The sequence below is a fragment of the Sinocyclocheilus anshuiensis genome, unplaced genomic scaffold, assembly GCF_001515605.1.
Source record: "Sinocyclocheilus anshuiensis isolate Anshui unplaced genomic scaffold, SAMN03320099.WGS_v1.1 scaffold540, whole genome shotgun sequence".
NCBI classification, from domain to species: domain Eukaryota; kingdom Metazoa; phylum Chordata; class Actinopteri; order Cypriniformes; family Cyprinidae; genus Sinocyclocheilus; species Sinocyclocheilus anshuiensis.
In genome coordinates, this window is record NW_015555733.1 from 96909 (window position 1) to 120291 (window position 23383).

General features: G+C 35.5%; 2 protein-coding genes and 1 long non-coding RNA gene across 5 annotated transcripts; all 3 read right to left on the bottom strand.

Moving 5' to 3' along the window:
- Window positions 1-414: 414 nt before the first annotated feature.
- On the bottom strand, window positions 415-6728 carry gptl (glutamic--pyruvic transaminase-like). Its single transcript, XM_016466323.1, has 9 exons — window positions 6413-6728; window positions 4310-4408; window positions 3932-4040; window positions 3106-3239; window positions 2701-2938; window positions 1638-1732; window positions 1427-1563; window positions 929-1107; window positions 415-443 (listed from the first exon to the last, which is right to left on the bottom strand). The coding sequence occupies exons 1-9, from the start codon at window positions 6458-6460 to the stop codon at window positions 415-417; spliced, it is 1068 nt and encodes a 355-aa protein (XP_016321809.1). The 5' UTR covers window positions 6461-6728.
- A 1573-nt stretch (window positions 6729-8301) lies between these two features.
- Window positions 8302-9391, bottom strand: LOC107672953 (uncharacterized). Its single transcript, XR_001632358.1, has 3 exons — window positions 8927-9391; window positions 8529-8651; window positions 8302-8448 (listed from the first exon to the last, which is right to left on the bottom strand). It is a non-coding gene; the product is annotated as an uncharacterized LOC107672953 (long non-coding RNA).
- Window positions 9392-10094: 703 nt separating this feature from the next.
- On the bottom strand, window positions 10095-21867 carry LOC107672950 (elongation factor 1-delta). Of its 3 annotated transcripts, XM_016466337.1 has the most exons (8): window positions 21017-21867; window positions 19483-19597; window positions 19107-19178; window positions 18116-18187; window positions 16285-16369; window positions 14197-14501; window positions 10289-10483; window positions 10095-10209 (listed from the first exon to the last, which is right to left on the bottom strand). In XM_016466337.1, exons 1-8 carry the CDS (start codon window positions 21850-21852, stop codon window positions 10171-10173), a joined length of 1719 nt encoding a protein of 572 aa, XP_016321823.1. In that variant the 5' UTR covers window positions 21853-21867; the 3' UTR covers window positions 10095-10170. The 3 variants fall into 3 exon arrangements, with proteins under 3 accessions (XP_016321823.1, XP_016321821.1, XP_016321822.1); XM_016466335.1 differs by lacking the exons at window positions 19483-19597; window positions 21017-21867 and adding an exon at window positions 19396-19476; XM_016466336.1 differs by lacking the exons at window positions 18116-18187; window positions 21017-21867 and having other exon boundaries at window positions 19483-19619.
- Between the last annotated feature and the right edge of the window lie 1516 nt (window positions 21868-23383).

Consider the following 23383-nt stretch of genomic DNA (forward strand, 5'->3'; position numbering starts at 1 on the left):
CACACACACACACACACACACACACACACTTAAAATATGCATATTATTTACACAATAAATAATGTTTGATCACTCCTTTGCAGTTGTGTGGGAATATAGAATTTATTCTATTCCAAATAATTACATGTATTATCCAAAATAAGCATAATAAATAACCAATAATCATAATACAAAACAATGCTTGAAAATAAATCCTATTATGAAATGACAAATATTATAAATATTAGTCAAATTATTAAACAATGCTTCTGCAGGAACTTCAAAAACAGCTCAATCAATAAGATTTTATGTTTTATAATGTGTGTTTTTTTATGGAAGCTTGTTTCCGCCATTGAAAAACAAGGTAATTGCAACTTTTTATATCACAGTTCTGACTAAAAACTCACAGTTCTGAGTAACAATTGTGACATAAATTCAGACTTGCCTGAAAAAGTCAGAATAAACTGAGATTCACAAGAAAAAAAAGTGTTAATTGTGAGATTTAAATGCAGATTTGCAAGAAAAAAAATGTGAATTTTGAGATATAAACTGACAATTACAATAAAAAAAAAAACGGTCTAAATTGCGAGATATAAACTGAGATTCACGAGGAAAAGTCTTAGTTTGTGAGATATAAACTCACATTTGTGAGAAAAAAGTCTGAATTATGTCATAAATTTGAATTGTGAGGAAAAATGTCTGAATTGCAAGATATAAACTCAGAATTGCAAGAAAAAAACACAAATTTTTATATAAACAGGTCTATGGGGAAAAAAAGTTCAAATTGTGATATGTACAGTAGCTCAGAATTGCGAGAAAAAAAGCACAAATAGTGAGAAATAAACTCAGAACTGCAAGAAAAAATTCAGAATTTTGAGATTAAAAAAAGCAACCTTTTTTTAAAAAGTGTTTATCTCATGGCAGAAATAAGCTTCCATAGCTTTGGCACGTACCCGTGTGTATAAACTATAGGACGGTTCTCCAGGATGGGGCGGATCAGCCATGACATCCAGAGTGATCTGACCAATCACAGGAGGGCACAGATCTCCCGTCAGAAGAACCTCAGCGTATAACATTACAGCTTCATCAACGTTCACCAGCTCCATATACCCCGTCCTGAAACCACACCTGCGTCAGACACACACACTGAATGAGCAGACCTACTTTGTTGAGCAGCAAATCAGCATATTATACTGATTTCTGAAGATCACGTGACACTGAAGACTCGAGTAATGATGCTGAAAATACAGCTGTGCATCACAGAAATAAATTACATTTTAACAGATATTCACATAGAAAACAGCTATTTGAAATTGTAATATTATGTAAGTCTTTTTGACCAAAAAATGCACCCTTGGCGAGCAGAAGAGACTTCTTTGATGTTCATTTCTCATGTTCATTTGGTTTTATCATCCCTGACATAAGGAAAATTGATTTGAAAACGAACTCTCCCATGATGCCGTTGGAGAGCGAATGCAGCGAGGCCAGCTGGACTCCATCAGAATAAGGTTCGCCCATCTCAGCCAGAACACGCTTATAAGACACGAACTCTGAGCCGTCCGCAAAAACTGTGTCCTGATAAACCTGAGATAGAGAAAATATAATTATTACTAAATAAAAAACATGACCAAATAATCAATTCAAATAATGAAGATTACATCCAAAACACTTTCCTCATCAACCAACAAGAAAAGCTCCTCATCTGCAGCGAAGCGAATCACATGCTGAATGGACTCTCTGCTCTGAACATGACCTGCAAAACCCACATATTTATACGACAATTTATCATTTCATAACAAAAACAACCACAGTATTAGCATAGCTCTTCATTACTATGCTGAGTATCATGTACTTCACTTCTGGTAGCACAGAATATCATTAAAATCTTAACACTTCAAACCTTTAATCAAAAGATTAGCAATTAATAACTCAATTTTAGATGGCTAATGAATCTCTGTTCTGTGTGCATATCTCTATTAGGGCTGAGCAACACAGATAAAACATTGCTCTCAAAATATTTCAGCTTTTTGACAATATTAGGTATATCATTTATATATTTACTCTAAAAGTTAAAACAGCCATTGTTGACTTCAAATATTTAATTAAAATAATAATATAATATATTAATCTTTTTTAACACATTTACTCTAGAGTTTTGATTCAAGACTTCTTTGAAATGGACAATTTTGATTTTACATGTCACCGTTCTGATTTTATATTCTTGTAATTTATTTATTTTGTAATTTATTTAATTCGTTTTTTTATTTTTTGAGATTTTTATGTCAGAAAAAAAAACTTTATTGTGAGATATAAAAAGTCAGTGTATACGTGAGTGTATATTCAAGCAAAAAAAAAATTTAATTTCAAAATATATTTTAAAAAGTTCACTGTGACTTTTTCCTCACAATTCTGAGTGTATATATTCAAATTGCAAGTAAAAAAAAGTCTGAATTGTGAGATAAAATGTCACAATCACCTACATTTTTTTTATCCTGTGGCAGAAACAAGCTTCCATATTTATCACTGTTTTTGCTCCTGAAATTTTAATCAGTGACGCTGTCAAAACATCTTAATACAAGTTATCAAAAGAATAGTAAAATTTTTCAAACGAGCTGCTCAGATGAAAGGTGTATTAACATCATCACAATTTTCAATGTGCTGCTTCATATTAAATCACCAGCAAAATCATTATGAATATATTGTTTATATATAGTCCCATACCTGTGGGGTTGCCAGGGTTACTGATGTAAATCGCCCGTGGAAAGCACCGCCCTCTCGACGCCTGAATGGATCTGTTTAGCGCCGCCCTCTCAAAGCTCCACCCACTCTGCTCTCGCAGCTGATAGGTCACTGGAACCACACCCATCCTATCCAGGAGGCGTGTCAGAGTGTGAGGGGCGGGGTCTGGGATCATGACCGCACACACACCCTCTGATTGACAGAGCAGCCGTAGCATCACCTGCATCCAGGTAAGTAATGATATGAGCTTGATGAACTTTATCATTGATCAAGGCCATCAGCAGCAGATCTTTATTCCACATTATAAAGAAGGTTTTATGAATTGAAACATTCTCTAATCACTCACAGCTGTAGTTATAAATATGAAGAAATGATTTTGGCTGGTACCATCAAAGCTCTCTGCGTGTCAACAGTGATGAAGACTTGCTCTGGACTGGACTGGACACCTCCATCCCGCAGAGAAACGGACTTTGCTATAGTGTTTCTCACATGCATTGATCCACAGGTCTCAGTGTATGAACCTGGAAGGAGAAGTGACCAGACAGCCAATCAGATCGTGAGTCTCACAGGTCACATGACAGTTTTACCAAAGCCACAGACATTGCAGTACACATTGAAATGGAGAAATGTAATTTTTACATCAATAATAATAATAATAAATTATATGTATTTATGCATATATGTGTATATATACACACACACAGTGCCTTGCAAAAGTATTCAAACCCCCTTTATTGTTTTCACATTTGTTATGTTGCAGCCTTATGTTAAACTGCTTTAAATAACTTTTTTTCCACATCAATCTACACTCCATACCCCATAATGACCAAAGCAAATAACAGGTTTTTAACATCTTTGCAAATTTATTAAAGATAAAAAAAACCGATAAATTACGATTTTATATACTGTATATATTTTATTTCATATATACATATACAGTAGGCTATATATAATATGCAATATATAGCTAGTATAGTACTCAAAATATTTTTATATTATACACTACATTATATATAAATTAAATTTAAAACACATTAACATTAAAATAAAACACAATATTGTATATATTATACAATTATTATTATTATTATTACATATTTTATGTATTTACATATATATCATACCTCCATATAGGCTGGACAAATCTCACAAAATATAAATAAAAATGTAATATATGCACTGATAATTTTCCACAAACACACAGAATCTTTACCGACACTGCCTCCATCAAAGTGACTGAGGAGTTTCTGAGCTCTGAGACGAGCGTCAGGAGGAAGAGCATCGCCCTGCAGGATTCTGGGATACACACATCCAGCTGCCACCTGACAGACACAAGTCAACATATTATATTGTTACATATTGACGAAAGATTATGAGGAGAAACACTGTGTTCATTATATTAACGCGCACTGATGAATCATTCACAATTAGCAGCAATGTGCATTGAAGTCAATAGAGTTGGTTTTGTGCAGACGTTCTGTTCCACAAAACCAGAGTGCAGGTCACATTCTGTGCTCTTCTGTAATTCAGTCAGTGATCATCTATGCTCAATATATCACTTATTTAAGCAACAATTAACAACTTGCCTGACCTGTCTCACAAAGGTTATTGGCTTGATTCCAGCGCTGTGAGGGTCTTCAGAACTCAAATCCAGAACCTTGCTGAAGGACCCGCTCATATTCAGCCCCTGCTAAAGGAGCAATGTGATGTTAAAGGGATAGTTCACCCAAAAATGAAAAGTTGATGTTTATCTGCTTACCCCCAGGGCATCCAAGATGTAGGTGACTTTGTTTCTTCAGTAGAACACAAACGGAGATTTTTAACTCAAACCGTTGCAGTCTATCAGTCGTATAATGGAGGTGGATGGGAATCACGGCTTTGAGAGTCAAAAAAACATACACTAACAAAACCAAATTAAACCCTGCGGCTTGTGATGATACATTGATGTGTAAAGACACGAAACGATCGGTCTGTGCAAGAAACTGAACAGTATTTATATAGTTTTTTACCTCTGATTCACTGCAATGACTGAACTGTTCTGAGCGCGTTCTCAACAGCCGGCATGTGATGCGTCTTCTTCTTCTTCTTGCTTTATGGCGGATCGCAGACTTATAAGTGCATTACCGCCACCTATCTCTCAAATGGACCATTGACACTCTATCTACAATCTCAATTAGGAGTGTCACTGGTCCATTTGAGAGATAATGCTGTTGAGAACGCGCTCAGGACAGTTCAGACATTGCGTGAATCAGAGGTAAAAAACGATATAAATACTGTTCAGTTTCTTGCACAGATCGATCTTTTCGTGTCTTCACGAGCCGCAGGGTTTAATTTGGTTTTGTTTGTGTATGTTTTTTTGACTCCCAAAGCCGTGATTCCCATTCACTTCCATTATATGACTGACAGATTGCAACGGTTTGAGTTAAAAATCTTCGTTTGTGTTCTACTGAAGAAACAAAGTCACCTACATCTTGGATGCCCTGGGGGTAAGCAGATAAACATCACATTTTCATTTTTGGGTGAACTATCCCTTTAAGTGAGTCATTTACACTGGAACCGTTTCGATTGATTCAAACTCGTGACTTCGATCATTCAGTTCAAGTGATTCACTTGCAAAAAAACGATCAAAAGAGCAATTCATTTTCGAGTTTCGACATCGCTTTTAATGATTTTAAAGAACACGTATAGTGATGGGTGAAACTCAGAATCAGTTAAATCATTGCGTTGCAAAATGATAACGAATCGGATCGTGTATAGCGAAACATTTCATTTAGATTGGAACTTCAGAGTAGGTTCGTGAATCTTTTGATTCAGATCGGCACTACGGAGCGCGTATCACGAATCATTTGATTCAGACAGTAACACATTGACTATACACATAATACACATTCACAACTTTGAAAAAATCATTTTTACAGTGTGGATGACAACTATTGACTCATTTGTGTGTAATTTTACTAAATAAAGTTAATAAATAAAATAAAAAACATTATTATTATTAGTATAAATATATAGTTTTAATGTTAAAATCATCATCATCATTATTAGGCTAACTTATTATTAATTGGATTTTAGGATGAACATCTAAAAGTTGATACTGAAATGAACTCGAAGTCATCAGAAGTATAAAATAATAATATCTGTGTGCATTTCAGCCTTGATATGTCATAATCCATACAGTATGTAACAAACACCCATATGTACATAACTAATATTAAATGAAGAAACGTCAATATTTAAATACAAAATAATTAGATTACACAGAGATAAAAAAAGACAATTTTAAGACGTTTTACTGTAAATGCACAATAGAAACAATTAAAATTGAGTCACATTTTATTTTCACATCCAATTCTCAGCATTAACTATTAACTCTGACTTTTGCCTCAATATACTGCTAATTACTGCTTAATAGTTTAGGTATAGGGTATAGGATTAAGGAATCTAAAATATGCTCATGCAGAATAAGGCATTAATAAGTACTTTATAAGTACTAATAAACAGTTAATATGCATGCTTATAAGCAGCTAGTTAATAGAGAGAATTGGTGCCTAAAGAATTAACTCAAATTGTTGTATTAAAGATTTTTTACAATATTTCACATTACAATTTCATTGCATCTAAAGGAGATTTTTACTGTATCTTTAAATCACAATAACGTGTTTATATGACTATTTAGTGTGTATTATTTTACCTGCTCTTCCTCGGCTGATGGTCGTCTGGTTTTCTTCAGATCAGACATGTCTTTAGACGTCTTCCGGTCGGCAAACAGCTCAGTGTCTCTCCTCTCATGCAATATATGGCAGAGTTCAGTCCCTGTAACTCTCAGTCATGTTTCATACAGCAGTATAAGCAGCACACGTTTATTCAGCACATTCACACGGCACTGTGAGCAGAAGTGATGCACCGTTTTTATCTTCCTTTAGTAGTTTCAGATTACCTGGATTTACTCAGTTAAACATTTGCACAGCAGTTCAAAGAGGATCACACAATCATGTAAATAAGTCACATAAAAATAGCTTTATTAGTCTGTAAAAATGCACATGCACAATGTGCAAAAGCCAATATACACAATCTTATTATATCTGAGCGAGCGTGTCTGTGTGTTTGGCTCCCTATTAAGTGGGAGGTTTACTGTAGACTTGATGGTGTTCATCTTGTTTTGTCGGGACACTGGATTTTGTAGCTCTCACGGTGCTTTGGTGTCATACAACGATCGGTCTGCGCGCTGCTGTTTCAAATCGAACCAAGAAAGGGACTTTGGTCGAACACACTTATGGTCTCACTCCAGTCTATGAGCTTGCCCCCCCCAAAAAAAATACTCTTCGGATCTAGACGATTCACATAAATGACATATTTTGATTCAAAACGGCGAATTTCGCTGAAAAGCGACTAGTTTGCAGGTATGAAATATACAGGTAGATGTCATGCTAATAAAGTGCATGAAATGAAATCAAAATAAAACCAATTAAATCCAACGGAAGTGCAGAATTAAGTTAAAATGAATCTAAGTGACTGAAGTGAACTGATTTGTACTAAATTGAACTGAATGGAACTAAACTGAATTAATATGAACTGTAGCTGAACTGGAATGAATTAAATTTCAACCTAACTAAAGTGTACTGAATTGAACCTAAGTGGAACTACACTGAATTAACCTAAATGGAATTAAATTCAACTTAAGTGCATCAAAAATGAATTAAACCAAGTTTATTTGCCTAAACAGAAATCAACTGCATTATGCTGAATTTAGTTGCACGTTGAATTAAAACTAAAAGGAACTAAACTGAATTAAGATTAACTTTAATCCAGAATAAAGTAAAGTAAACTGAATTCAACCTACTGGAACCAAATTGAATTCAATTTCAACTGAATTGAACTGTGAAAGTCCAAAACTGAAGTGCGTTGAACTGAATTAATAGAACTGAATTAAACCGAATCTAACTGCAACAAGTGAAATGAACTGCATAGTACTGAATTTAATTCTGTACTAATTTTTAAAAACAGAATATTTAAAAACAAAATCACATTCAAAATATTAACAAAAATAATTATAGTATATCAATGATACTAAAATAACACTAACTATAGCTTAACTGAAATAATGTAAACTGAACTGAATTCTACCGGAACAGAACTGAATTGCATTAAACCAAGTAAAAAAACAAAAACAATTTGCATTAGAAATCACATTAAAAGGCTGAAATTCTGAAGAAAAAAACTTTGTAAAAATATTCATTATCAAAAAATGCAGTAATAAAAAATACTTTAAAAATAAACAAAAAATGATTAAAGGAGTCATATGACGATGTTAAAAATAACATTATTTTGTGTATTTGGTGTCATGCCTTTATGTGGTTTAAGGCTCAAAAAACACATTATTTTCCACATACTGTACATTATTGTTTTTCCTCTATGCCCCGCCTTTCTGAAACGCGTCGATTTTTACAAAGCTCATCGGTCTGAAAAGTGCGGTGTGCTCTGATTGGCCAGCTATCCAGAGCGTTGTGATTGGCTGAATACCTCAAGCGTGTGATGGAAATGTTACATCCCTTACCATATTTGGAAACACACAGCGTCTCCACGACAACAATACTACAGCGAGAATAAAAGTTACTTTTAGTAACTAAGTGACTGCGTACCCAGCTCTGCAGACGCAGATGTACGTCCCTGGCTGATTCATGCAGTCGTGTTCACAGAGTCTGTTATCCTGAGTGCATTCATCCACATCTGAGCAAAGCACAGTCACGAGCTTCATCATCATCATCAGAACATCACTCAGACTGCATGGATGCGGATCTCAGACTGACCGTAGCAGGAGTGTCCGTCTCTGCTGTATCCCTGACGACACTGGCAGAAGTACGAGCCGATGATGTTCCCACAGCGAGCGTTAACATCACAACCGTGACCCCAGGTCAAACACTCCTTTATATCTGTGTGGATACATCAATAATCAGATTTAGAGTTAGTTTAGTATCCTTGAGATACCATTACAGTTTTTATTAATAGTTTGGATTCGTTTTTTATTTTCCTTTTCGTAAAAAAACAATTGTAATTTTTAGTAGCTTTTGTTTGAAGTTGTCAGTTTGAAGTTGTCATGAAATTGTGCATAAAAATAAATTAAATTAATACACTATTTGGGAGGTAAAAGTTGTAAAAAATAACAATATATGCATGCAAAAGGGGTGAGATCCACCCTGAATCTAACCTGGCCTGTGGTCTGCTGTGAGTCGCTGTATTTCAGAAGTTCATTCTCTTCTTGTTCAGCGCTGAGAGTCACAAACAACATGAGAAACACTGACAGAAACCGCCTGACTGACAGACACCCTGCAGAGGAACATCATGAGACACCAGAACCATCAAACATCTGAACAAATGCAGCAGAGGAACCAATAAAACACAAAGAGCTCCATAACACTGCTGCAGGTTTGGGGTTCGAGCTGGTGTCAAGCCCAGACATGAAGCAGACAGACATCATCCTTCTCTAACAACACACACTTTCTCATACACAACCTCAAGACATTACATAGCCTATGTATATTTGTCATGCTGCTGGATGCTGGACTTCTAAACGACTCTTTTGACTGACTCGGGAATCACGACTCCCGAATGAATCCTGAAGGAGTTGCTTAGAAGCGAGTCCCGCGCCGTGTTCCGTTTAAACAATAATGTAGTTTTGGCATTAACACTGCTATGTTAAGGCATAAAAACGCAATGCACATTTCTTAATGACTGAGTTAAGAGATTTTTTTCTTTTTTACCGATTCATTCAGTTGAATCGAGACGCGAGAGTCACTCCCGCGGAGTGAAATTGATTCCACATCCTGCAGTTTAACTCTTTCCTGTCCATTCATGGACAAAATCGGTACAACATACTTTTATATTGTACAGCAATAACAAAAGTATTATAATGTGCTGATGTAAAAGGAGATTACAAGAAAGAAAGAATAATCCTAAATCCAATCTAATATCTGAATCTGAATATCAATTTAACTGAATTTCTAAACATCTATTAAATATATATCTGAATATCTAACCATCAAATGCGTATTTGATGATCTATCCATCTACCTGAATATCTATATCTTTAATATCCATCCACCTGAGAGCTTCTCACAGAAGGAAACGGATTAATTTCCAAGCAGCTATAACAAATTCTGTATTAAAATTTGACAAGAAGCATGCAAAGATCTAAATGACACATTAACAGCGGTTCTGCCTCCGGTGTGGCTCGCCAAAAACACCAGCAATGGATCACAAACACACAAAAGCGCTCTTAAACCGTGTCAATGTCGACTGTAATTCTCCTCTTAATCATCAACATGTTTAAAGAGATGTGGCGGTGACTATAAAAGACAGAGACCAAGGCAAACAAATACATTTGAGCTCTTTTATTAACTGATATTCATCCAGCTGCATGTGAGTGTTTATGTGTGTTTATGTGTGTGTGTGTTAGATCTTGTTGAACGCCGCAACATCCACACTCTGAACCTGCAACACAAAACAAACACGTCAAGCTTTGGGTGACACTTGAAGACTAAAGCACGCAGTTTATGGAGACGTTACTCACATAGTCCTCAAACTTGGTGATCTCCTCCTCCAGGAAGTCTGTTCCCACCTTGTCGTCCTCCACCACGCAGTTGATCTGCAGTTTCTTGATGCCGTAACCCACAGGAACCAGTTTGGAGGCTCCCCACAGTAACCCATCCACCTGCACCGACCGCACACACTCCTCCAGCTTCGCCATGTCCGTCTCGTCGTCCCACTGTGAACGCCAGGAAAAAAACGGTTTAAAAACCTTGAGAAGCCTGGCCAGAAAGATCGAAGTCATTTTAAAAGGTTTTAAGGTAATTCAGTCTATCGGACAAATGGATAGACTTTCATGCGGTTGCTAGGGTATTACGAATTAATGCTTAGTGGTTCCTAGGGTGTTCTATGCGATTGCAAAGGTGCTGTTATGATGTTCTGGGTGGTTGCTAGGTTGTTCTAAATGGTTGCTAGGCAATTTCTAAGGCGTTCTGGGTGGTTGTTAGGGCACTGCTAGAGGTTTTGGTTGGTTGCTAGGGTATTCTGGAAGGTGTTTTATGTGGTTGCTATGTGTTACTGGGGTGTTCTGACGGTTGCTAGGTGGTTGCTATGGAGCTCTAGATGGATGCTAGGCAGTTTCTAGGTGGTTGCTAGGTTAGTTGAAGTAATAAAGTAATTGAAATAAAGCTGAAGTAAAACTTTCACTTCAATGAAAATTTAAAATAAGTTAAAATTGAAGTAAAAATAAAGTAGTTAACAAATTATTAAGAACTAAAACTGAAAAAATATTAAACTAAATGAAAATAAAAGATCAAACTAAAACTACAAATTGAAAATACTAATAAATGCTAAATAATATTAATAAATACCAAATTATTGGTGCTGAAATAACACTGATTGCTTTTGGGTTACATGGTTGCTAGGGTGTTCCAGGTAGCTGTTAGGTTGCTTCTCTGTAGTTGCTATGCGGTTTCTAGAGTGTTTCAGGTAGCTGTTAGATTGTTTCTCAGAAGTTGTTATGCGGTTGCTAGGGTGTTCCAGGTAGCTGTTAGGTTGTTTCTATGTGGTTGCTAAGCGGTTGCTAGGGTGTTCCAGGTAGCTGTTAGGTTGTATCTATGTGGTTGCTAAGCGGTTCCTAAGGTGTTCCAGGTAGCTGTTAGGTTATTTCTATGTGGTTGCTAAGTGGTTGCTAGGGTGTTCCAGGTAGCTGTTAGGTTATTTCTATGTGGATGCTAAGTGGTTGCTAGGGTGTTCCAGGCAGCTGTTAGGTTGTTTCTCTTTAGTTGCTATGTGGTTGCTAGGCTGTTTCAGGTAGCTGTTAGATTATTTCTCTGTAGTTGCTATGCGGTTGCTAGGGGGTTCCAGGTAGCTGTTAGGTTATTTCTATGTGGATGCTAAGTGGTTGCTAGGGTGTTCCAGGCAGCTGTTAGGTTGTTTCTCTTTAGTTGCTATGTGGTTGCTAGGCTGTTTCAGGTAGCTGTTAGATTATTTCTCTGTAGTTGCTATGCGGTTGCTAGGGGGTTCCAGGTAGCTGTTAGGTTATTTCTATGTGGATGCTAAGTGGTTGCTAGGGTGTTCCAGGCAGCTGTTAGGTTGTTTCTCTTTAGTTGCTATGTGGTTGCTAGGCTGTTTCAGGTAGCTGTTAGATTATTTCTCTGTAGTTGCTATGCGGTTGCTAGGGGGTTCCAGGTAGCTGTTAGGTTATTTCTATGTGGATGCTAAGTGGTTGCTAGGGTGTTCCAGGCAGCTGTTAGGTTGTTTCTCTTTAGTTGCTATGTGGTTGCTAGGCTGTTTCAGGTAGCTGTTAGATTATTTCTCTGTAGTTGCTATGCGGTTGCTAGGGGGTTCCAGGTAGCTGTTAGGTTATTTCTATGTGGTTGCTATGCGGTTGCTAGAGTGTTTCAGGTAGCTGTTAGATTGTTTCTCAGTAGTTGTTATGCGCTTGCTAGGGTGTTCCAGGTAGCTGTTAGGTTGTTTCTCTTTAGTTGCTATGTGGTTGCTAGGCTGTTTCAGGTAGCTGTTAGATTGTTTCTCTGTAGTTGTTATGCGGTTGCTAGGGTGCTCCAGGTAGCTGTTAGATTATTTCTCTGTAGTTGCTATGCGGTTGCTAGGGTGTTCCAGGTAGCTGTTAGGTTGTTTCTATGTGGTTGCTAAGCGGTTGCTAGGGTGCTCCAGGTAGCTGTTAAGTTGTTTCAATGTCGTTGCTAAACGGTTGCTAGAGTGTTTCAGGTAGCTGTTAGGTTGTTTTTATGTGGTTGCTAAGTGGTTGCTAGGGTGTTCCAGGTAGCTGTTAGGTTATTTCTATGTGGTTGCTAAACGGTTGCTAGTCTGTTTCAGGTAGCTGTTAGATTGTTTCTCTGTAGTTGCTATGCGGTTGCTAGGGTGTTCCAGGTAGCTGTTAGGTTATTTCTATGTGGTTGCTAAACGGTTGCTAGTCTGTTTCAGGTAGCTGTTAGATTGTTTCTCTGTAGTTGCTATGCGGTTGCTAGGGTGTTCCAGGTAGCTGTTAGGTTATTTCTATGTGGTTGCTAAACGGTTGCTAGTCTGTTTCAGGTAGCTGTTAGATTGTTTCTCTGTAGTTGCTATGCGGTTGCTAGGGTGTTCCAGGTAGCTGTTAGGTTATTTCTATGTGGTTGCTAAACGGTTGCTAGTCTGTTTCAGGTAGCTGTTAGATTGTTTCTCTGTAGTTGCTATGCGGTTGCTAGGGTGTTCCAGGTAGCTGTTAGGTTGTTTCTATGTGGTTGCTAAACGGTTGCTAGGGTGTTTCAGGTAGCTGTTAAGTTATTTCTATGTGGTTGCTAAATGGTTGCTAGGGTGTTTCAGGTAGCTGTTAGATTGTTTCTCTGTAGTTGCTATGCGGTTGCTAGAGTGTTCCAGGTAGCTGTTAGGTTGTTTCTCAGTAGTTGTTATGCGGTTGCTAGGGTGTTTCAGGTAGCTGTTAGATTGCTTCTTTGTAGTTGCTATGCGGTTTCTAGAGTGTTTCAGGTAGCTGTTAGATTGTTTCTCAGAAGTTGTTATGCAGTTGCAAGGGTGTTCCCGGTAGCTGTTAGGTTGTTTCTCTTTAGTTGCTATGCGGTTGCTAGGGTGTTTCAGGTAGCTGTTAGGCTGTTTTTCTGTAGTTGCTATGCGGTTGCTAGGGTGTTCAAGGTAGCTGTTAGATTGTTTCTCTGTAGTTGTTATGCGGTTGGTAGGGTGTTCCAGGTAGCTGTTAGGTTGTTTCTCTTTAGTTGTTATGTGGTTACTTGGGTGTTCAAGGTAGCTGTTAGATTGTTTCTCTGTAGTTATGCGGTTGCTAGGGTGTTCCATGTTAGATTGTTTCTCTGTAGTTATACGGTTGCTAGGGTGTTCCAGGTAGCTGTTAGATTGCTTCTCTGTAGCTGCTACGCGGTTGCTAGGGTGTTTCAGGTAGCTATTAGAATATTTCTCTGTAGTTGCTATGCGGTTGCTAGGTTGTTCAAGTTAGCTGTTAGATTTTTTCTCTGTAGTTATTATGCGGTTGCTAGGGTGTTCCAGGTAGCTGTTAGATTGCTTCTCTGTAGTTGTTATGCGGTTGCTAGGGTGTTCCAAGTAGCTATTAGGTTGTTTCTATGTGGTTGCTAAGCGGTTGCTAGGGTGTTCCAGGTAGCTGTTAGGTTATTTCTATGTGGTTGCTAAACGGTTGCTAGGCTGTTTCAGGTAGCTGTTAGATTGTTTCTCAGAAGTTGTTATGCAGTTGCAAGGGTGTTCCCGGTAGCTGTTAGGTTGTTTCTGTTCGATTATTTCTCTGTAGTTGCTATGCGGTTGCTAGAGCGTTCCAGATAGCTGTTAGGTTGTTTCTATATGGATGCTATGCAGTTACTAGTGTATTTAGGATGGTTTCCTGATTATTTGGGGGAAAAAGACAATTCAACAAACACGAAACAAAACAAAACAAAAAACACGACATGTGAATTCCCTGCTGCAGACACTTACCGGTTTGACGTCTAACAGGATGGATGATTTAGCGATGAGGGCGGGTTTTTTGGCCTTTTTGGCAGCGTATTCCTGCAGCCGCTGCTCTTTCAGTCTCTCGGCCTCCTCGTCCACCTCTTCATCGCTGCCGAACAGATCAATGTCGTCCTCATCCTCATCTTCCTCCTCCTGTTTCGCCGGAGCGGGCGGGGCTTTCTGAGGAGCGGCGGGACCTGTGCCGTTAACGGTTGGCGCTGTCGTCCGCTTCTCCAGCGCTGACACGCGACTCTCCATCTTACTGAGAGCAGAACGCAGCTCCTGCACCACTGACAAACACAACCCGAGCAATTAAGGAAGTGCTTGCAGAAGATTAGGCAAGATGTAAATAAATGACAGCTCATATGTAAATATTATGACATCACTGCTGTTCAGTTTTAATGATGAATATGCCATGTTATATGTACACCTCCGGATGTTAAAGTAAATATTATATTAAATTTTTTTATAATAATGCCTTTATAATGCATGGGATTGAGAGAGATAAAGACAGAATAGATGCTTAATGCATGTGAAAAATATTATTATCGTTAACTAAAACTATAATAAAAAAAAATACAATTCTTATTTTTTAAAATACTAAATATATTTTTTTAAATAAAAAATAAATAAATATCAGATGAAAAAAATTTAAACTAAAAAGAAATTATGTAATGCAATTAAGTTGAAGCACTAAAATTAACTAAACCAAAACTGAAATAAAAACAAATTAACCCTAAATAGTAATATAAAAAAAATTAAAAATTAAAAAAATTACTAAAAATTACACTAAAATGAAAATGAAAACTGAAAATAAAAGCCAACTTAAATTTTAAATGTTTTAAAAAATTACAAAAACTTATACTAAAATTAAATTGGAAACTGAAAATAAATAATTCAGAACAATGAATTATAATAGAACAAACTATAATAGTATATAAATAATAATAGTAATAACAATAATAAAAACTTTATAAAAGCACCTAGTAAAACGACTACAATTTTAAAATAAAATTACATTGAAAAGGGAAAAACGTTAATTCAAAACATGAATAAAAAGTATATTATATAAATAAAAACAATAATAGTAATAAAACAATGATAAAAACAATAATAAAAAATTAAATAGTATAAATGAGCACAGTCATTTTTTACTAAATTTATTACTAAATTAATTACTAAATATTAAACTAAAAATAAAATGAAAACGAAAAAGAGCTAATTCAAAATACTAACAAAACATACAATAGTATATAAACATTACACTGTATGTAAACAAATGTACATAATTTATTTTTGTTTACAAATTGGATTAGTACCGTTCTGTTGAAATCTTTTGAGGCTCAGTCTTTTAAGGCTAGTGAATGCTTCTTTTCTAAACGTTGTTCATTCATTCTTTCTCAAAATGACCAAAAGAATCATAAATGGAATCAGAATGCGAATTACGATTGTTAAATTCTTTTTGATTTTCCATCCTGAGGCAAATGAAAACGCAGAGATAAAGACAATAGATGCTTAATGCATGTGAAAAATATTATTATCGTTAACTAAAACTATAATAAAAAAATACAATTCTTATTTTTTAAAATACAAAATATATTTTTAAATAAAAAATAAATAAATATCAGATGAAAAAAATTAAACTGAAAAATAAAGAAATTATGTAATGCAATTAAGTTGAAGCACTAAAATTAACTAAACCAAAACGGAAATAAAAACAAATTAAACCTAAATAGTAATAAAAAAATTTAGAATGAAAAAAATTACACTAAAATTAAAATGAAAACTGAAAATAAAAGCCAACTTAAATATTTTCTTAATTTGTTTAAAAAAATTACAAAAACTTATACTAAAATTAAATTGGAAACTGAAAATAAATAATTCAAAACAATACAAACTATAACAGTATATAAATAAACAATAATAGTAATAACAATAATAAAAACTTTATAAAAGCACCTAGTAAAACTACTAAAAATTTAAAATAAAATTACATTGAAAAGGGAAAAACGTTCATTCAAAACATGAATAAAAAGTATATTGTATAAAAACGCAAAGCTATGTTAAACACACCTTCGTGTAGACTCTGGTTCTCCAGCTCCAGGTCCTTCATGTGTGCCGCGAGCTCCCCGTAATCAGCAGCGCCGCCTCCGCCGCTCTAAACACACACACACAGAGACACACACACACACACACTTGCATTTGTGGTTTACGGGGACTCTCCTTAGGCGTAATGGTTTTTATGCTGTACAAACTGTATTTTCTATCACCCTACACCTAAACCTACAGGAAACATGTTGCATTTTTAGATTTTCAGAAAACTTAATTCTGTATTATTTATAAGCTTGTTTCCTCATGGGGATCAAAAAATGTCCCCACAAGGACAAGGATTTTGGATATTGCCATCTTTGTGGAGATATTTTGTCCCCATAATGCAGGGCACACACACACACACACCAGAGTTACCATCAGCCCCTGCTCTGATACACAACCGCCCATTGAGAGAATCAGATCTACTTACAACTACATACTACACACACTAACCAAACACACAACTACAGTCTGTTACTACACTAGCTGCTACACTATTTTAATGTACCACACGACACACAACATAGATTTCGCCACTTTGTCAGAGCATGCAACTTTTAGACATGTTTTGATTTTATATTTGAAGTTGGTTCAGTAAGTTTAATTTGTTTCTGTGAATCACTTTAAAATTCCTCCATGATTCAAAACTGCTTGAAAAAATTCAGTGTAATTCATTTGCACCCTCAATCAAATGTTCATGGATGTTTCAGTAGATTTGTAGGCAAATATTACTGTTTATAACCATGTATAGGTATATTAATGCATGGATTCCCAAACCTTTTTGTCAGCCCAGCGCATTTGAGCTGAAATATTTACTCCCTAAAATTTTCCAATAAATCCCTAAGAGTTTCAATCATTTTTCAACACATTCGCATGTTCATGGTTCTCTGATGTTGTTTATTGGTCACATGACATGCAGATAAACTAATTCAATATTTTAGCAATTTTTTGGTGTTTTATTTTGATTGTTTTTAATTTTAAAATGTATTTATTTTGATTTGACATTACTATGATTTAAGTATTAGGTAATCAAAAAATATGTATTATATTTCTTATATTAAATACATAAAATATATGTATTTTTTGGTGTTTTATTTTGATTGGGTTTTTTTAATTATTTATTTAGATTTTTATTATTTAGGACTAAATTATTAATTGTTCATTTACTCACAATCTCCAGTTTAGATCTCTGTATTGGTGTGTATACATTAAAAAGTAAAAATAAATAAATAATTTTTCTTGTTCTTATTTTTGATGATTATTTTAAATTAGATTTAATTTTTACATTAAAAAAAAAAAAACAACAGCTAAAAACTTCAGAGTGAATACATAAATATAGTACAGTCTGTAATATCATACAAACCAGGGTTATTATAGTTAAAATTCATTAGCTGTTAAACGGTAACTGAAATAAAATAAAATATTAAAAAATGTAATTTATTTTATTTCAGCAAACATTTATCATTTTAAGTTTAATGTGTACTAAATCGTTGTATGAAATAATCAATAAAAACGTAATAAAAATGAAAAAAAAAAATAAAAAATACTGAAATGAATTAATTCAAAACATTAATATAAACTATTATAGCATTGCAATGACACTAAAATAGCACTGATACAAACCTCACAACAAAGATGCAAGTGTTTGCTCTCGTTTATGGTCTCGTTTCACAGCAGAAACATTAACAACAAACGCATGCATCACAGATTTCTTCTGAAACTTTCTACAACAACATGCATGCAAGCAAGCATGCGTGGCGCGCTGGCCGACTCGGGCGTGAGCTGCTTTAGTGTGCGTCACACACACACTTACAGGAGACGAGCGGTGGGAGGGGTTTGATATTTTAGGGGCGGAGCCTCTACTTGGCTGCAAGGTTGTCTTCAGCTGATGAGTGCAGATGAAGGAAGAGAACAGATGATTTAGGAGATATAAGCTGGGCTCTGTTCTAAAACCTATTGAGCTCCCTACATAGACAGCATATCAGAGACACACTCACAACGCTCTCTGCCTATGTAGGCAGCAGACAGCAAGACAACTCACTAGGGTTTAAGAACAAGAGTAGAGCTGGACGATTCATTAAAATAAAAACACTAATAAACTGGCTGGTGTCAAGAAAACAAACGCATTCTGGGCTTCCTGTGTTCTTCTGCCAAAAAAAAAGCTTGAAAACATGAAAATAAAAATTTAAGATCTGTATTGTAATTGCACAGCTGCTGTACAGTAAAATAAAATTATTATAATTATAATTAAGTTTTCTTAAATGCTCCATTTTTTATTTTAGAGTGAATTACAATAGTAGTATTTCTTACTTTAGAAATATATATTTTTACTTAGTAATAACAACAGCAACAATAATAATGATATTACCGGTAATAATAATTACTGATATGTAATCACGAATGCTTGGGAAAATTGTGCATATTTCTATTTTTATATTTTTTATTTAGTAACGACCGATAACAACATTTATTACTATATTTCTAGACAGCCATTTTTTCCATTGTAATTTTAAAGTTGTACTGTAAAATAAAACTATCATCACTATATTCTTTTTCTTAACTACTCTTTATTTTAGAGTGAAATAATATATATTTTTTTATATTTTTAATTTTGTAACAACCACAACATTATTATCATACAGTCATTCAAATTGTACAAACCCTTCAAACCTGTAGCTTTTAAAAAAATAAGAAATAAAATCATAATAAATAAATAACACAGCAATCCCAGAAACCGTGCAGCCCTAGAAGAGAGCTAGATTGCACAGTTCAAAGTGTAATGGTAGGGTTTTTGCTCGACTCACCCCAGCGAGAGATTTCTGGATGTTTTCTCGTGCTCTTGCGATGTCCTGAAGGATGCTGTTAGCTCCAGTGTCCTGAGACGAGAGACAGAGGCAAACCTCAGTGTGTGCTGGTATAAACAGTGCTTCTGCAGCTTTAAACAGTGAAATATCGCTAGCAATGGTGAGGGCATGGGTTCAGTTCCCTGGGACTGTGGGAATGCATACACTGAATGCAAACGTAAGTCTCTTTGGATAAAAGCATCTACCAAATGCATGAAATTAAGTAAATGTACATTTAGAATTAACCTACCGATCTTTCAAAAATACCACGTGGAACAGTAGTATTAGCACACATGCTGTAATACTGATGCAATGGTGCAAGTGATATATTTAATACTTGTTTGGGCTGCGTGGGTCCATTCATCCGCTCATAAAATTGCCGTTCCGCTTCATCGTAATGTGGCTTATCGAACCAGATCCTCTCCTGCGCCAAACACTCTGCTGCAGTCATCCTGTAACACACACACAAGACCTGTAACAAGCTCACTAAACAAACATCTTCAGTGAACTGATAAAGGACTGGATGTGATCTGCTATCTGTTCGTTCCTTGATGAAAATGAAAGGATGTTGCAAACTACGGTGCACAGCAGTATTGGGGAGTGAATTTATATGCTAATGGTTATTATCATATTTAAATAAAGCTAAAACAAAAAATTGTTAGTTGAAACAAAATGTACTTGTTTTATTTTAGTTATTTGCCAAGGCAACATTTCTCATTTTCATTAAGTTTAACTTGGTGTACTAAAATAACAAAATTAAATAATAAATAAAGATTAATAAAAACTATATGGACATGCAAAACAAAAAAATATTATTTTTTAATTACTAATTAATTTCAAATGAAAAAAATAATTATTTTTTTTCTGCCAAAATAATGGTTTATAATTTGAAAAATATAAAATAAAAATAATCCTATTTAAAATAATTTTACTGTAAAATTAATTATATTATTTTCTTATTTTACAGTGAAATAACACTTCTTTTAATATTTTTATTTACCAACATTAATTTTTATTTGCATTATTAATTTTAATCATTAATTTTCTTTCAGATACCTTCTAAAACAAACAACGTTGCTTATTTTATTTTAGTTAAACTTGATGTACTAAAATAACAAAAACTAAGCAATGAATAAAAAAAATGGATAAAATGACATGGATATAAAGAAAAATAAAACCAATTCTAAAGACAAAAAAAAATTAAAAAAACAACAAAATGACTAAAATGAAAATGAAAAATACATAAAAAATACAGCTCAGTGGTTTAACATTTGAAAATGAAAATAAATAAGTTCAAAATTAATAAAAACTATAATAGTATCTCAGTGATACTAAAATAAGTTACTCCCCAAAACTGGTGCATGGATATAATACTACAAATAATATACATAGGTTAATGCAACCACGCAAAAATAACAACAACAAAAATGACATCAACCAAACAAATGAAGAAACCCAAATGATACAAAACTAGACCAAAGATAAACAAAAGAGAACGGCATGAGAAAAATATGCGAATGACATGAAGATGGTGCACAAAAGAAGTAGGAAAGGTTGTTAACATTTTGTATGTAAATGCAATGGGTGAGATTGATGGTTACCTGAAAGGGTTAAGGGAGTAAAATTTAATTTAAAGTGATAGTTCACCAATTCTGTCATTCACTGACCTTTATGTCATTCCAAACCCGTTTGACTCACTTTCGCCATTTAACACATAAGACGGCGATTCGTAGGATGTTCAAATGAAATAAAAGCCATGCAGGTTTGGAGCAACATGATTGTTAAAATGACGGAACTTTCATTTGGTGGTGAACTAACTAATTAACTACAGTGTGTGAGGGAAGTGTATTTTCTCGAGTATCCAGTCATACTTCTTCAGCTTCTGGGTAGAATGGTTTATAGATGTTTTGACGGATCTCTCCGCAGCTCCTTCAGCTTCTTCAGTCTCCGCCTCCGCATAGCGACCGCGATCTAGCCACACCCTCTCGCTGTCGGCATGCAGGGCATGCAGGAGCGCCGCTCCCTGATTGGTGGTGATGTCGTCGGAATCACGGCGATCACAAACCACAGGTTTTTTTCGCGTGTTAGTCCGCCGTTTGGAGTTGGACTCGTCGCCGCTGGTTTCAGGGTTTCTCGGTGGCGAGCTCCAGTGGTACAGGTTCTGATAGAAAGTCGCCTCGGCTTTATCAAAAAGAGGTTTCTGTAGCCACACCCCCATTGGAGGCGGCGGCAAGCAAGGGAGGCCATTGATTGGTCTCAAAGCCGGTGTGGGCGGGGTTGGGGTTTGCGATTGGTAGCCCTCGTCGCAGTTGGCGGGCTGCAGTTGGAGAGATCTCGGTTGGTTGGGAAAGTGGCCCACAAACTTGCTCTCGGCTTGGTCAAAGTTGGGTTTATTCACCCACACAGCATTAATGACATGATGACAAGCCTCTTGCTCTCCATGCTGACAGGTTTCTTGCTTGTTTCTTGCGGAAGAACTCGCAGGAGCGGTCGTGCCGTTTTGCTGCTGCAACAGTCGTACGCAGTAAAGACTCTCTGCTCTCTCGTACGCGTCGCGGTCAAACCACACCATCGAACACTCCGATCTCAAGCCCTCCAGCGCTGCGCTGGACAAACACCCCTCAGTACCTGCGGTGGTTCGGTCCGGCTGCCGTTCGGAAGAACTGGACTGATTCGAAGAAGAACTCCTGTGGCTTCTGTTGCGCATTTTCTTGTGTCCAGAAATACAGAGGAAGAGGAGGATTGATAAATAAACAAAAAAAAAGAGGAAAAGGAGAGTGACAGGGAACTGAAGAATTAGTCACACAGCAGTAGGTTAACGTTAAACATGAAGTGTGTAAACTGTATTTTGCGATGTACAAATCAATTTTTTTGTTTAAGCGCAAATTACGGCAAATTAAACAATGTAACGATTTAAATTGACATGGCAACTTAAAAGTGGTGCAAGATGCTGAAAAAAGTATGTTTTGTAATGTATTACTATAGACGGATTTGTAATAAAAAAATAGGCTACGTCACAGCTTTAATGGACGTAGACAATTAAAGGTGCAATAGGTGATTGTCTTCAGAAACATTTTTTGTTATGCTGGTTGAAAGTCTCTTCACATCCCGATATCAATCATTAAGTTAAGTGGTCTAAATTTATTTTTCTGTATTTATATATTCTGTGGAAGGCGTAGCACCAAGAAATGTTCGTCCAATCAAAACACTCGGTCCGAGCGTTTTAATTGGATTTCCTACCTGCCTGTCAACTAGTGTTGTTTTTGGCGGCCTGTTTCAATTTTAGTTTTAGTCTAGTCTTTGTGTGAAGCTGTCATTTGAGTTTTTATTAGTTTTAGTCACGTTCATACTCTTTTTAGTCTAGTCAAGTTTTAGTCAACTAAAAGTCTGAGCATTTTAGTCTTATTTTAGTCAGAATTATCCATGACTATTTTAGTCTAGTTTTAGTCGACGAAAACTATGACATTTTAGTCTAGTTTTAGTCAATGAAAATTGTATTTTAGTCTCTTTTTAGAAATGCAATTCTATTTAACCCAGTCAATATAATATAAGTACGTAGTAGTATAGACGAAACCAAAATTTTCTTTTAGCCAAACCCATTTCAAACAAGGTTATCTTATTATATTATTGTTACCTTATAGACTCAAGAATACATCCATTCCAGACACGGAAGACGCTCTGATTTGAATTTACAACATTTATTTTACCAACCAAACATGTTAGAAGTACACACACATAAACTTAAATAAAGACGAACCCCGGCTGGCCGGCCATCGGTCCCTTTCTCTGTGTCAGACTTAACTTTGTTTGGTTTTCGTCTTCTAAATCAGTGTTTCCCAACCTTTCTTTAGTCGCGGCACCCTTTGGAAATTTTAACAAATTTGTGGCACCCTACAAAATTAATTTTGTCACAATATTTGAATTTCTAACTTCGATGTGATAATTTGAAAAGGATAGATATTCGGTACAACAGGGAAGAACTGCAGAATATAATGTCATACAGATATTTTTAATATTATAAAAAAAAATGTGTCTATCAATGGTGGCAATCAGTAGGCTAATTTCTAATGAAGAGACCAATTTATATGACAGATTTTAATGTAGGCTTTTATTCATATGTAAACATTGTGAGATAGCTAGTTATAATGGTAATTAAACAAAGTTTTGCTCACTCAGTGTATTTTTGATTTTACAGCTGGGTAATTTTGTTGCAGTAGCACGAGATAGCTTGATTTAAA

What these genes read in the sequence shown, in the direction of transcription:
- gptl (XM_016466323.1), bottom strand. Translation starts at nt 6,460, where the DNA reads ATGTCTGATCTGAAGAAAACCAGACGACCATCAGCCGAGGAAGAGCAG. An exon ending in CAATAACCTTTGTGAGACAG is followed by an intron (nt 4,041 to 4,309) that starts GTCAGGCAAGTT and finishes TGTGTCTGTCAG; the next exon opens with GTGGCAGCTGGATGTGTGTA. An exon ending in TCCAACGGCATCATGGGAGA is followed by an intron (nt 1,108 to 1,426) that starts GTTCGTTTTCAA and finishes TGTCTGACGCAG; the next exon opens with GTGTGGTTTCAGGACGGGGT.
- LOC107672950 (XM_016466337.1), bottom strand. Translation starts at nt 21,852, where the DNA reads ATGCGCAACAGAAGCCACAGGAGTTCTTCTTCGAATCAGTCCAGTTCT. An exon ending in GACCCACGCAGCCCAAACAA is followed by an intron (nt 19,179 to 19,482) that starts GTATTAAATATA and finishes CTCTCGTCTCAG; the next exon opens with GACACTGGAGCTAACAGCAT. An exon ending in TCCTGTTAGACGTCAAACCG is followed by an intron (nt 10,484 to 14,196) that starts GTAAGTGTCTGC and finishes TGGCGTTCACAG; the next exon opens with TGGGACGACGAGACGGACAT.